The following is a 12,877-nucleotide window of genomic DNA, read 5'->3' as shown; positions in this document are numbered from 1 at the left end:
CTCATCATTCTGGTGAGGAGGTCTGTAGTAGACCCCCACTACCAAATCCTTTTCCCCCGGCCCCCTCTGAATCCTGATCCACAATGCCTCGGTATTCCCCTTCTCTACCTCTACCTCGATGATGGAACATGTGTACTGCTTCTTAACATAGAGAGCTACTCCCCCACCTTCTTTCCCCACTCTGTCGCATCTATACAATCTGTATCCCTTAATGCCTACTGCCCAGTCGTGAGTAGAATCTAGGTCACACTGTGTTCTTGCAGTTGACTAGGTCATACTGTGTGCTACATTAGTTCAGTTCATACTACAAGAGGAGGAAGAATGCAGGGAGCTTGGCAGCCCAGAATGAGGGTGGAGTAGGATGTCTAATAGGAGGGATCCAGTTGGGGTCCAGACTAGAGGGTTATGGGGCCCAGTGTGGGACTAGAGGTGTCAAGAACTTAGATGCCATCTGTGAGGCATGAGCTGTGGTGTAGGGAAGGTTTTGGAGCTGCAGATAGCACCCCCTGTCATCAGGGCAGAAAATGGAGAGCCTCCTGCCTAATTAACGGCATGATTTGTATCATCAAGGTGTGGCGGGTGGGAGAGGTGGCTGGTTAGCCCAGGAACAGGTGGGTGGGAAGGCCCCCGGGTAAACACGCCTTAAGTCAAAACGTAACTTGGAGCCAATTTTCCCATAGGGAACAACATTATAAGTGGGGGATTGGTTCCTGAACCAAGGCCCAATACCCTATTTTCACCAAAAATAATCCATAATTTTGTACTCAGTGAATTATAGATGAGTAATACAGCTACATTAATGTATTTATATTGTAAATAGCAATCATTGGATTTCTTTGAGGTAAATAGCAATCATTGGATTTCTTTGAGGTGTCTTTGCTGGACTTTTTGAAGGGTTCTTGGTTGGAGTCTTCTCAGGAAACTTGGCTGCAGGTTTTTCTGGAGTCTTGTCTGCTTTCTTGAAAAAAGTGTCCGAGGAAGTTTGGACAGATGTTCTTCTGAGAGATGGGTGACTCAGCGAACTTGTTCACTGGTGTGGCGTCGTGTCAGGTCAAGCATCATAAAGTTGAAACCAACATCAGAAAGTCGAAACGAGTGTCAGTTTATAAACATTTTAAGTGCCATTCATTGTAATCAAAATGCCTTAAGTCAAGGACTGCTTATATTTTATTCTCTCATGTACAGATGGAGTCATTTGTGATAGACTTCAAATACAGTCCTTCCAAAATTTTCTACAGTGAAGTTAGGCCCTTTAGAGCCCTGTTCTGAGTATGTTTGTGTCTGCAAAGAGATCCTAGGAAATTTTCTGTAAACTCCAATGAAGGTGGTGCAGGTGGGCAGTAATGTAACTAGGGTGGCATTATCAAATTCATTGGGTGGGGAGGTAGAGAAAAATAACAAGTACCACTCCATCTGCACTGGCAGCCAGAACTCACTGCTGCCCCGTGCATCACTGCTGCTCAGGTGCCTAGCTACTGTTATACCTTTTCAGATAGGGTTCTGCACAATCAGATAAATTCAGGAATTCAACTCTAGCCATGAGTTGCTGATACGTTTCAAGTGTTTTTATGTTGAACTTAAATTTCCTTCCTTGTTTGTTTAGACTCTTCAGGTTGAGGTTGATTCTGGTCTCTTAACATTCAGAGACTAGAGAAGCATAGTTTGTTCCCTGTTGATTGTTATTTTTCATTAATAAACAAATGGTGATATTTGGGCTTTGAGACTGATTAGATGCCTCCAATTGCTAGTAAGTGGCACAGGGATAGGTGGGTGAGCAGGGCATGAGTCCCAGATGCTGCTTAAAAGGGGGATGGAGGATGCCAGAATGGAGCATGGGGTGCCTCATCCTCCCAGCCCCCCAGTCTTCCTAAACCCAACAGTAAGCAGTGACTGTGTGTGTGTCAACAAGTGAAGAGCACTTCGAGACATGCAGTCCTGTGCAGCAGCAGTGGCTGAAGTTCACTTTTGCAGGGGGGAAACATTTGCTGCTGAGAACAGGAGGGTTTTTTTGGCATTCCATGTGTGTGCCTGTGGTAAAAAATAGTGACATGTCCTGCTATCATCAGTAAACTTCAGTTGCTGCTTTTATGTGTGCCTACTACCAGACCTTCTGGAGCCAGAGAAGGTACAGAGAGTGGGATGCCTTTTTTCTATCATGGTCAGGGGGTATATCTCCACATGCTATTAGCACGCAGCAGTAAACTGGCACAGATCATGCTAGAGTTTATTGATTCCAGGTGCACCATTTAAACATGTTCTGCAGCAGGGATCTCTGGGTTGGAGACCCTGGAGGGTCAACCTGCCAGCCTGGGGCTGCTCTGACCCAGCTCAACATGTTGAGGAGGGGCTGGCTAGGGAATGAGGGTGCTCCAGTGTCAGGCTAGCTGGCAGGCACCCCTGCACTGAATTACCCTAACTCCCCAGCCAGCTGTGTCAGCCTCCACAAGTGCACTGCTGCAGAGGTTTTTTATTTTTATTTTTTTTTTGGTTTTTTTACTCCACAGTAGAATCGTAATTGTTAAAAAAACAAACAACCCCCCCAAACCAAAAAAAACACTTGTATTCACAAATACTAACTCCCTGCAGAGTTTTTAGTTCCCTGTGGCCTAATAGGGCTTTTATTCCATGAGATTTTACTCTGAAGCTAATTAATCTACTCCATAGTAAACATCTAGTGTAGACGTGCCCAGGATCATGACTTTTATGAGAAATTTACATTTGGCTGCACTCACTTCCTACCCATCATATACCCATAATTGCTATGTAGTTCTTTGCTGACAAAAAAAAAACATTATGTGCTGAAAAGTAAAACAGCAATTAATGGAGATTTTGCAATGATAAATGTTATATTGTACCATTATACAAACCAACATATATATTCTGTAATATCACTGTGTATTTCTCTCCTTCCTATAAGGGTGATATAATTTCTCAGACACTGGATGAAGTCTTGGCTAATAACCGATGTGATACTCTAATGTATTGCAAATAGCAAAAAGTCAAATTTACAGGATAGGTGTTAAGCCACTTCAGTGAAGTGTGGCTAATATTGTATAGTGTACAAGTGTATTCTGTCAGTGTGACCCAAGCCTTATTAAACTTAATTGTAAGTGCAAACACTCCCTTTAAAGCATCATTCTTTTGCTTCTGAAGGCAGCTGTTTTTGATTTGCTAAGCAGCAGCTTTATACTTAAAAGGACCAGAGCCGCTGTGTTGCGAATGACAAGATTGACTTTTGAGTATGATTTTTGCAAGGAGAAACAGGATGTCAAATTAAGGAGTCCCCCCTGCCCCTGCCCCCCATAAAAGAAAATTGTTTCATCATTTTTAAAGCAGTTTATAATTAAGAAAACAAACTTCTAATCTCCATTTCTCAGGATTTATAGTACTTTATAGTAAAGTACCAGCCTTATCAGAAATGGTTAGCAAATTGGCTCTGTTCTCACAAAGAAAAACTTCTTAAAAATAAACATCATGCTTCTCTAATTGGTTTGATTCTACAGCATTTAAATAAGCAAATACTGTTTTCATTTTTTTCCTTTTATTTTGATTCTTTTTGTTTCATTTTCAAAATGTTTACTTTAATGTTGAACATGTAACTCTCTTTCAGGAAATAGCTAAGCGTGGACAACTTGCCAAAGAAGACTTAATTCATGGTTGTAGCTATTATTGCAAGTGGCCGATGCTATATATATCCCAGTTAACACCACATTTGCAATGGAAGCAATATCTTGCAGGCCATGGTTGGTTGGTTTAATTCTATTTTTATTCTGTTGTATTGTAGATTTAAAAAGCGAAGACCCACCTCCGCCTCTTTTGGAGCTTTTTTTTAGCACAAATGCATTTAGTAATAGATTAGATATTAAGGAGGATTCCTGTAAGTGTTTGTTTCCTTAAATTGTTTTAGAGTTATTTTTCTTATTAAACTTCTTTAAAGAAGCATGCATAAGCAGAATTTAGAGGCTTCAACATTTAGTCAGTTTATATAGAGACTGCATGATATAGCTTGTAATCAGCCAGTTTACTGGAGTGAATTGTATCTATAATCTGCATTGAAATAAAAAGACAGTGACTTTACATGAGTGTTTGATTAACTAGTTGCTAAAAGTGTTTATCTCACTCATGGCATTGAGTATTGCCAAGTATGATTTATCAAATGCAACTCCAGCATGTGCATTGAGATTTACTAGAATTAGATGATACAGGGTGGTTAAAAAGTGTCAGATTAATTCCATATATTATATGCACTATCTTCTCATAAAGTATCTTTTTTCATTTGATTTTATATAACCATTTTTGACTCATCTTCTTAAAAATATTTTCTTCAACATGCAATTGTGTATGGATGTATGAATATGCATGAATAGAAATATATGAATAAATAATTTTTAATTCATGTAGGTATATATATATTACTGTCTTTGGTCATAGTGGACATCTTGAGCAAAGAGATGTCTTTTGCTTGTATTTAAAATCTTATTGAATTTATATGGCACAGCAGTAATACTCTGCAAAGGATGGTATTGGTAATTTGCCAAAAATCAGTGTGTTGTGTATAGTGTTGCATAAAAATGACTTAGTCTGCAGTTATCTGTTGGGTAGATGTATGACATGTTGAGGCTACTTCTTTTTGTCCTTAGTGACTTTTAGCTGTAACAATACAGTAAAAAAGCCTCCAAGGATTGTACCTTCACTGAAGATGTAAATAAATTAAACTGTGTGATGGAACTCTGTTTTTAATTTGGTCAGCAATTTGCAGCTTCATTATTCCGGAAAATGAAATCTTAAGACAGGAAATAATAATACTGTGTTCTAAAATTAATACTTTCAGGTTACATTTTTACATTCACAGGGCCTGATCTAAAATCACCTGGCTTACTTTAAGCTGCATGATTAAAAATTGGGTCCTGCTTGTTGAGACATTCACTGGTGTCAGGAGCTGCACTAGGAAAGCAATCTAAGTATGTTGTGTGGGGGGGCAGGCAAGATTGGGGGGCCTAGTTGGTTTGAGGGGGAAGGGGGTTTTGGGTCCAAGTGGTGCTGGAGGGGAATGTGGGTCTGCAGAAGAAGCGTTGTCCATCTGGAGGTAGAGGGGTAATGGGCTAAAAATAACCTAGTCAAAGTTGGATGCAGTAGGAAAAGTGCAGCCCCAGTTCTGGGGTGGGTTTCTAGGCTTTCCCAACCCCAAGGCTAAACTTTGAACATGTACAGACATTCATTAGATTGGGTTAACCTATTCCTGATCTAACTCGGTTCACCTCTTAGGCCATTTATACATATCGGCACTTAGATCAACCTAAGCCTAGGTAGTTTGTACTTACCCTTAGAGGTCAGGTAGATCCTGGTATTCATAGTCTGTTCACTGTAAACAGCTTTTCAATTCACTGAAGCTGCATACTTAAATATATATATATGGAATCATAGGACCAGGAAAGGGCTGCTCAGACATGTCCACCATAATATGGGAATTTAAGGAGAATTGTGGAAATAAAATTAGACTCATCTTCCTTAATTTATGTGTGATTTTATTGTCCCCTCCTATCATTCTAATAGGCCTATGTCAGAGCACGTCTTCCAGCCAAAGGGGAACAATACTGATTCCCTCTAGAACTTTTTAACATTATTTGAAGTGTTGCCTGAAGGCTGTCATTTGAGCTCAGTGCAAAATTTGACCTCTTTGTGCTAAGAATGATGTCCCCACAATATTTTCATCCTTACACTGTCCGTCTTGTTAATTGGAGATATTCCCATAAACCTTGGTATTTTTGTTTCCTGTTAAAATGTACACTGTAAAATAAGCTATTGCAAAGGAATTGCACTTGATTACAACACTTGACCTTTGCTTTTAGATGATTAATATTAAGAGCACATAAGCAATGGGTCATGCATCGTGCTGTAAGCACAACAGGTGTGCTTTTAAAATTGGTTTTGCACCTCTAGTAAGAACAAAATCCCCAACTTATTCATGAAAAACATAATTTCACATACAAATGGAAAATTGCCCAGCTTTCATATGCAAATATAGTTTTCTGCAAGAATGTGGATGAGTGTGTACATTTCTGGGAGTGCCACCATTGTATTGAAATATGTGGTCCAACTAGGTAAAATGCAAATTAAATATTCTAATTAACAAAGACTTGAGCACAGACCAGCACATTTTAAATATGTTTGTTTTTATTTGGGTTATCAGATTCTGCTTTCACCTGCTCTGTTCTCTTACTAACCTAATTTTCATCTACTACCTGCTGTCTTTGTGCATCTGCCTCTCAATTAAGCCTTACACCTGCAGTGGTTTCATTGTACAGGCTGCAACCATTAACTCTCTCTATTACAGTTGGGTTTATTTAATTCCTCTTATGACATGAAAATGAGACAATATACTTCTAAAAACAACAGAAATGGAATGCTTCCCATTTGTGTGGATTCTTGGTTAACAAGATGTTTAATTAGAATGATTAAACAATAAAGATATTTGGATTTTGTTTTATATTCTATTTAAAACATATTCCGTGTAACTAATCAAGTCCCTAGAAAGATGGCTGCCATTATTATTCCATTTTATAGGGGCACAAAGCAATTAAGTGAGCACAGTAAGTCAGTGTCAGATATGACTAGGTTTCTTGACAGCTATCCCCTCACATTTACTGACTTCCATTGAGCCTGATGGGAGACTCCCAGGATATATATATGATGAGAAAGATTGGAAAAGACAAAATATTTGGCACAAGCATTTTTCCCAGCAAGAGAATATGGTTTAAAAATCCAGCAAAAACATACATAGAGTACAGCCAGAACAGATTTCGGCTCAACTGGAGGAGATGTCTAATGAGTTTAAATCAGAATACACACACACCTTAGTTTAAATGACAGGTGTAAAATATTTGTTTCCCTTCAAATTAGCTTGTATCTAAACCTAAATTTCATCTCTCCTTTTCATCTTCAAGGCAGAGAGACTATTTTGCTCTTTAGATTGAAGGTGTTTTACTCCTTCAGACAAGCATCTTGAATGGCCCCCAGATCTCAATGAGCTCTTCATCATTGTTTTAGTAGATTTAGGGTTGTACCTGTTTGTTAACTTTGGATGTAGTGGTATAAAATTTCATCAGAATGTCATCGTATAAGTTGTGGGAGCACTTGCAGTTTGACAGTTGGCTGTTGTCCACTTGCAAAAAGGCCTGCTGGGATTTTACTCTAACTGATAATGTGCTTTGGGATGAAAGGTACTAAAAATGAAATATTATGGCAGTATACTGTTCTTAATTGGGATGGCTCCTTATTAGAAAACTCCCAGATAACTAATTTAACTTAAAGATAGTGTCTTTTAATGACTGTTTTTTAATTGGCCTGAATTAGCATAAATTCTGCATAATGACTGTTAATTTAGTAGTGCTAAGTAGGTAAATGGCTTTTGAAAAATGTGAAATTTTAAGTCATTGGAGGACATTATTGCCCCTTTGAAGTAGATGGCACAACACTCTGTGCATTCACTGGGCAAGAATCCATTGTCTCCTATCACAGAAAGCTGGCAAATTGAAATATAATGATATAGTATATAATTTCTCATAAAACACGATCTTGGCTAGTTTCCAGAGGCATCAAGACGAACATTAAGGAATTTACAATTTTCTGTTGGTAATTTTGCCCCTCCTTGGTTGTCCCATCATTAATGCTGCTTTACGATAGTGATGTTGTATGCTCGTTCTTTGAGGTTTTTGTTGACCATTTCACCTCCACTCTGCAGGTGTTTCCATTCTCATGCATCTTTGTCAGCATAACACTATACTTTTCCAAACAGCCTTTTGCTTGAATTACTGCCTTCCTAGCTAGAGAAAGAAATTACACACAAACCAGTATAAGTGGTCAGAAACCAGTTCAGAGCTGTTATACAACAGATATTTAGTGCACATAAACTGTTTTCAAAGTGGCCAAAAAACAGTTAAGATAAACCTGGATAGATGTAGTATCAGACTTAACTAATCTAGCTTAAATCAGTTTGTTGAACTTCTGTCACAGATCCCTTTCAGATTCAAGTTAACTCACGGTCCCCCAGCATCCCAGGATGCTTTGCACCTCCCCTGCAAACCCCGTGCCTCACAGAGTGGGTGCACTAGACTTGTCCCAAGCTGTCTGCTTCAGCTGAGCAGAGAGGGGTGCTCTGGCTTCTGCCCTGGGCCACTGCTGGTGTGTGTCTGCATTTCTGGAATCAAAAGTAAATGTCTGTTCACTTGATCAGTTCAGTGTATATGGCTTAGACTAACCTGCAACAATTGAATCAATTCAGCCTTGGGCTTTTTGACTGTCCGTACTTGGCCCCTGAGTCCCCTTTCCTAACCTGTCCATGTTTAAGTCCCTCAAAAAGACTTATTTTGTCATGATGTCTAGTTCATCTAATTAACTTGTATAAAGTCTCTATTTCTTTTCCCTTTTTCCTTAACTCCTCTTTACATGTTGCTTGCCTCTTGGACTGTGAGATCCTTATGGTGAAAAGATGAAGGTGCTGCCATAAGCAAAGAAGGGTTGATTTTTCTAAAATGATCCTCTCTCAGAATTCCCATTGAGTTTTGAGAGAGAATTACTGGGTGCTGAAAACATGACTACTTATTCAATACAGGAGTTGTTGTATCTGCTTTCTTGAAAATCTGTCTCCAAATAACTAACATTAATGATAAGCAGAAGCCAAGAATACATGTGCAAAATTGAAAGCTCATCATTATCCTTGTCCTCCTGTTCTTTTGTTAAAATTTATGATCTCTTGTTCTATCATTACCAACTATATGTTAACTAACACAATAAATAATACAATAAAAACAGGGATATCTTATTCATTCCAACATACAAAACATTTCAAACCTCTCTCTATGTCTTTCTCTGCATCTTTTTTTAAATGCTCATTAAGATCTAGACTACAGGCAATGAGTGGTAAAATATATTTGGCAACAGTTTTAAAGTTCTGAGCATTTTAATTCAAATAGGTCAGAGGTGGAGATTATTTCTGATGTGAAATAATCCCTTGGCTGAAATGAAGTTTAAGTCACCACTCAAAGGATTGACAGTAATAAGTTTCTTAATGAAAATGGTTTTCTAGTAAATGTGGAATTCATTACTCCAGGGATAGGTTTCCAGCCTTTTGAACAGGTTTCAGTGAATACATATTTTTTGGCAGTTTGGGCCAGTTCAGCACATTTCATAGTTGAGTAACTCTATGGATAGCAGAGAAAAATGTGCATGTTTTGCATATATTAACCATCATTTACATTTCTACCATTCTTGAAAGGAAATAACTCAGTCCCATAAGGCAAAGAAGACTTCACAGTTCCTCATGACTACAATTAAATTAAAACTAGAGAGAGAATGCTTACCTCCTTAAAGAAAAAGAAGGTATTATTAGTGAGTCTTAAACCTGGTAAACTTCCTTTGGCTATCCAAGTATAAGGGTATCTGTATATTTGCTTAGAAGCCAAAAAAGGAGAGAGATTTAATAAAGCACAAGTTATGACTATTGTTGTAACTGGCTGTAAACAAATAATAATCTGTTGATAAAAATTGAATATTTTCTGTCTTTACTATAAGCTAAACCCTGAGTTTTCCCAAAGTAATCTGTTTTAATGGCACCAATCATCTATTTACTGCCTGGAAGTACTGGGGAGGGTGGCAGCATCTTTGAACCGAAAAATAACAAATCGTATACCAGAAATCAAACATTTACTGTAACATTTAAATTTTATTCCAAGAAATATTTTTGTCCTGCTTTTATATAGAGGTGATTTCATAATAGCTCAAAATAAAGTCTTACTCTTGTAGTGTGTGTATGGGTGTGTCCCCTCACCCGATCACCTGCAAAGAGACCCCGGGTGCCCTGCCCCCAGACCTGGGAGGCACCAGTCACTGAGATGAAGGGTGCGGGGGGGGGGGGGCAGTACACTCTCCTGTGGACCCAGAAGTGGACTGGAAGTGCATCTGGTCCACTTCTGGGTCTGCTGCCGAGTGTGCTGAGGAGCCCCCCACGCTCCTGTGGGATGCTTCATGATAGTTGCACCAGATCTCAATGTAAAGGGTGTGATTGACTTATCTTGGAGTATTTCTAATGATTCTTTTGGTGTGAAAAGAATAGGCTTATCCTTGTTTTATTATTTGTTTGTTTGCATTTTCTGATTTTCATTCTGTACTTTGTTTTACTTATTTCCTTTCCTCTATAGACAATTTTACAATTGTCTCAAATTTTTCACACTGAGGTAGTCACTAGGAAGGCTTTCATGAAGTGTTCCTGTCAGTTATGGCACTTATCATCAATATTTGGGCAAAACAGGAAGAAAAAGAAAAAAGCCTTTTTTTTTTATGATTTCAAATTTGGAGCCAGCAGCCTGAGAAATAACTATTAAAACTGTGCTTCTTGACAAGGTCATCTTTCCCCCACCACATTCCATATCAGAGAACAATTTAATATCAGAGTGGAGTAGAAAGTTAGAGCATATTGGTACCTTTATGAAGAAAAATAGTGGATATAAAATAGCTTTTTATCTAGTGGAGAAAACTAAACTAGGTGTGTCTACACAGGGGTGTAGGTTGTAGCTGTGTTGGTCTAAGGACATAGGCAGACAAGGTTCTTTGGGTGAATCTGATATCTTTTATTAGACCAACGTAAATAGTTGGAAAACAATTATTAAGCAAGCTTTTGGGTTCAAAACCCTTTGTCAGGCTAAGAAAGTTTCAGCAGTTGGTGTATGCTCTTCCTGGATGGAATGAAAAGTAAAGAAGCCAGCGGGTGGGCTGGTATGCATACAAGACAGGTAGTCAGTGAAAATGTAGATTGAGGAATCAATGGGTGACAGACAGGCGAGGGAGGGGTGGAAGAGAGAGAAGGGGGATGAATAGTGGAGAGATACCTGGGGAGTCAGATGTCAGGCAGGTTATAATGTGTCATAAATCCACTGTTTATATTTAGTCCATGATCTCTAGTATCCAGGAGGTTGATGAAATGGAGTTCATAGGCTCATCTCTGGGAGGTGTTTTGTAAGTTTCCTTTGAGGATCATGAATGAGAGGTTGGAGAGAGAGTGGTTTTCTTGTGAGAAATGTGCCCCCACAGGTAACTGGGTATTCCCGTCTTTGATAGATTTCGAGTGTGCATTCATTCTGGTGCACAGTTGTTGTTTGGTCTCTCCTACGTATTTTCCATCAGGACATTTTTTGCATTGGATGAGATATATTACGTTTCTGGAGGTGCAGCTGTAAGATCTGGGGATGCCGATGGCTCTGTTGTGGGGTGTAGTAATAGTGGGGGTGGTGGAGATGTGGGGGCAGGTTTTGCATTTCTTGTCATGGCATGTTCTGGATCCTTTCGGTGTGTTCTGGGCTTGAGGAAGTTTGCTTCTGGTGATGAGGTTGGCGAGGTTCAGTGCTTGTTTGAAGGCTAGGATGGGTGGTTCTGGGAAGATGTTTTTAAGACCTAGGGTCTCTTTCTAGTATGGGTTGTAATCATTTGATTTGATTCGTTGAATCTGAAGATTTGATGACGATTCAAAGAATCACTGATTCATCCATGGACAGCTTTAAATGTTTTTTCTACATATCTCAAGGTACCAGGCATGGCTCGCAAATGCTGCGATGATGGGGTGGATGGAGCAATTGACAGGAGTGCGGGGGGGGGGGGAGGGGGCTGCATGCTTGGCGGTGAACCCGGAAATGGATCGGAAGTACTTCTGGTTCACTTCTGAGTCCATCATTGAGCATGCTGGGGGAGCCCAGTGCCCCCCAGCTCAGTGATTGGCCATGGGGGGACCCTGGTTGTCCCCTCAGACCTAAGAGGCACCAGCTGCTGAGCCACGGAATGTGTGTGGGGGGGGCAGCATGCTCCCCAATGGACCCAGAAGTGGACTGGAAGTGCTTCTGGTCCACTTCTGGGTCTGCTGCCAAGCACGCTAGGGAACCCCCTGTGCTCTTGTGGGATTCTTCATCTGCCCCATCATTGCAGCATTCTCCTGGTACCTGGTACCTGGTACCTGGAGATATGTAGAAACAACATTTAAAGCTGTGTCTATATCTGAATTGCTGAATCTTTCCAAAACTCTCTGAATTGATTTGGAGGTTCAGATTTGATTCAGAGAGATTAAAGGGTCCCCTGGTTCAATTCAGATTCAGAGATTCAGCCACCAAAATGGGCCAGATCTCTGACAAATCAAATCAGGGACCAAAGCTTCACACAGCCCTACCTATTACCGCTGTGAAATAATCTGCTCTTTGTCCTATGATACATGTTTGTGACAACAGCATATGTTTGTGATTGTTTCTGTGGTGGTTGCCGCATGCCAAGCAGTATTTGTCACTGAGCCTTCTTCTCGTATACTTTTTCTTCATCCAGGAAAGCTATTTCATGCTGACCCCCCTCCCCCCCCCCCCCGTTTTATAGAAAGTATAGTGGCTGGCCTTTATTTCAGTTAAGGGCTTCTCAAAGCTGCGATGTCTATTTTTCTCCTCAGCAACTCCTGAGTACTGCACTCCTCCTGTCTGTCTTACTTAGGATAGGGGCAAATCTGCACTTACCGCCAGTAGTATAACTTTCTTTTCCAGCTGTGTTTTGAAGGAAGGTAACTATCACTACATTTTGGATGGTGCCCCATTTGGTAGATGCCTCTTGTAATAGCTGTATTTTAGGAAGAGCTCCATCCATTTGGTATGTTTTGAGAAATCCAACTAGATCAAATGCCTGTGGTGAAATAGACTGAAGAATGTTAGAACTGACAGCCTCAAATGTGAACTGACTTTCTGGCTGTTTGGGAATCCATGGCTAGGTGGTTGTGGACATGCTCAGAACTAGAGATTCAGGTGCCAGAGGAACTTTACTATTGAAAACTGGCTTAGGTGTCTATGAATGTTATTTG

At 39.9% G+C, this 12,877-nt stretch overlaps 1 protein-coding gene across 1 annotated transcript in view; it reads left to right on the top strand.

The window, feature by feature from the left end:
- The window catches only part of CNBD1 (cyclic nucleotide binding domain containing 1), a 295,769-nt gene that overhangs the window by 156,013 nt on the left and 126,879 nt on the right, over window positions 1–12,877 (top strand). The window contains exon 4 of the mRNA XM_059723910.1: window positions 3,611–3,743. Coding sequence (XP_059579893.1) covers window positions 3,611–3,743 — 133 coding nt within the window. The remainder of the gene's footprint in view (window positions 1–3,610; window positions 3,744–12,877) is intronic.

The sequence above is a fragment of the Alligator mississippiensis genome, chromosome 3, assembly GCF_030867095.1.
Source record: "Alligator mississippiensis isolate rAllMis1 chromosome 3, rAllMis1, whole genome shotgun sequence".
NCBI classification, from domain to species: domain Eukaryota; kingdom Metazoa; phylum Chordata; order Crocodylia; family Alligatoridae; genus Alligator; species Alligator mississippiensis.
The sequence above is the reverse complement of the archived record's forward strand: the minus strand, read 5'-3'. Positions and strand labels throughout refer to the sequence as shown.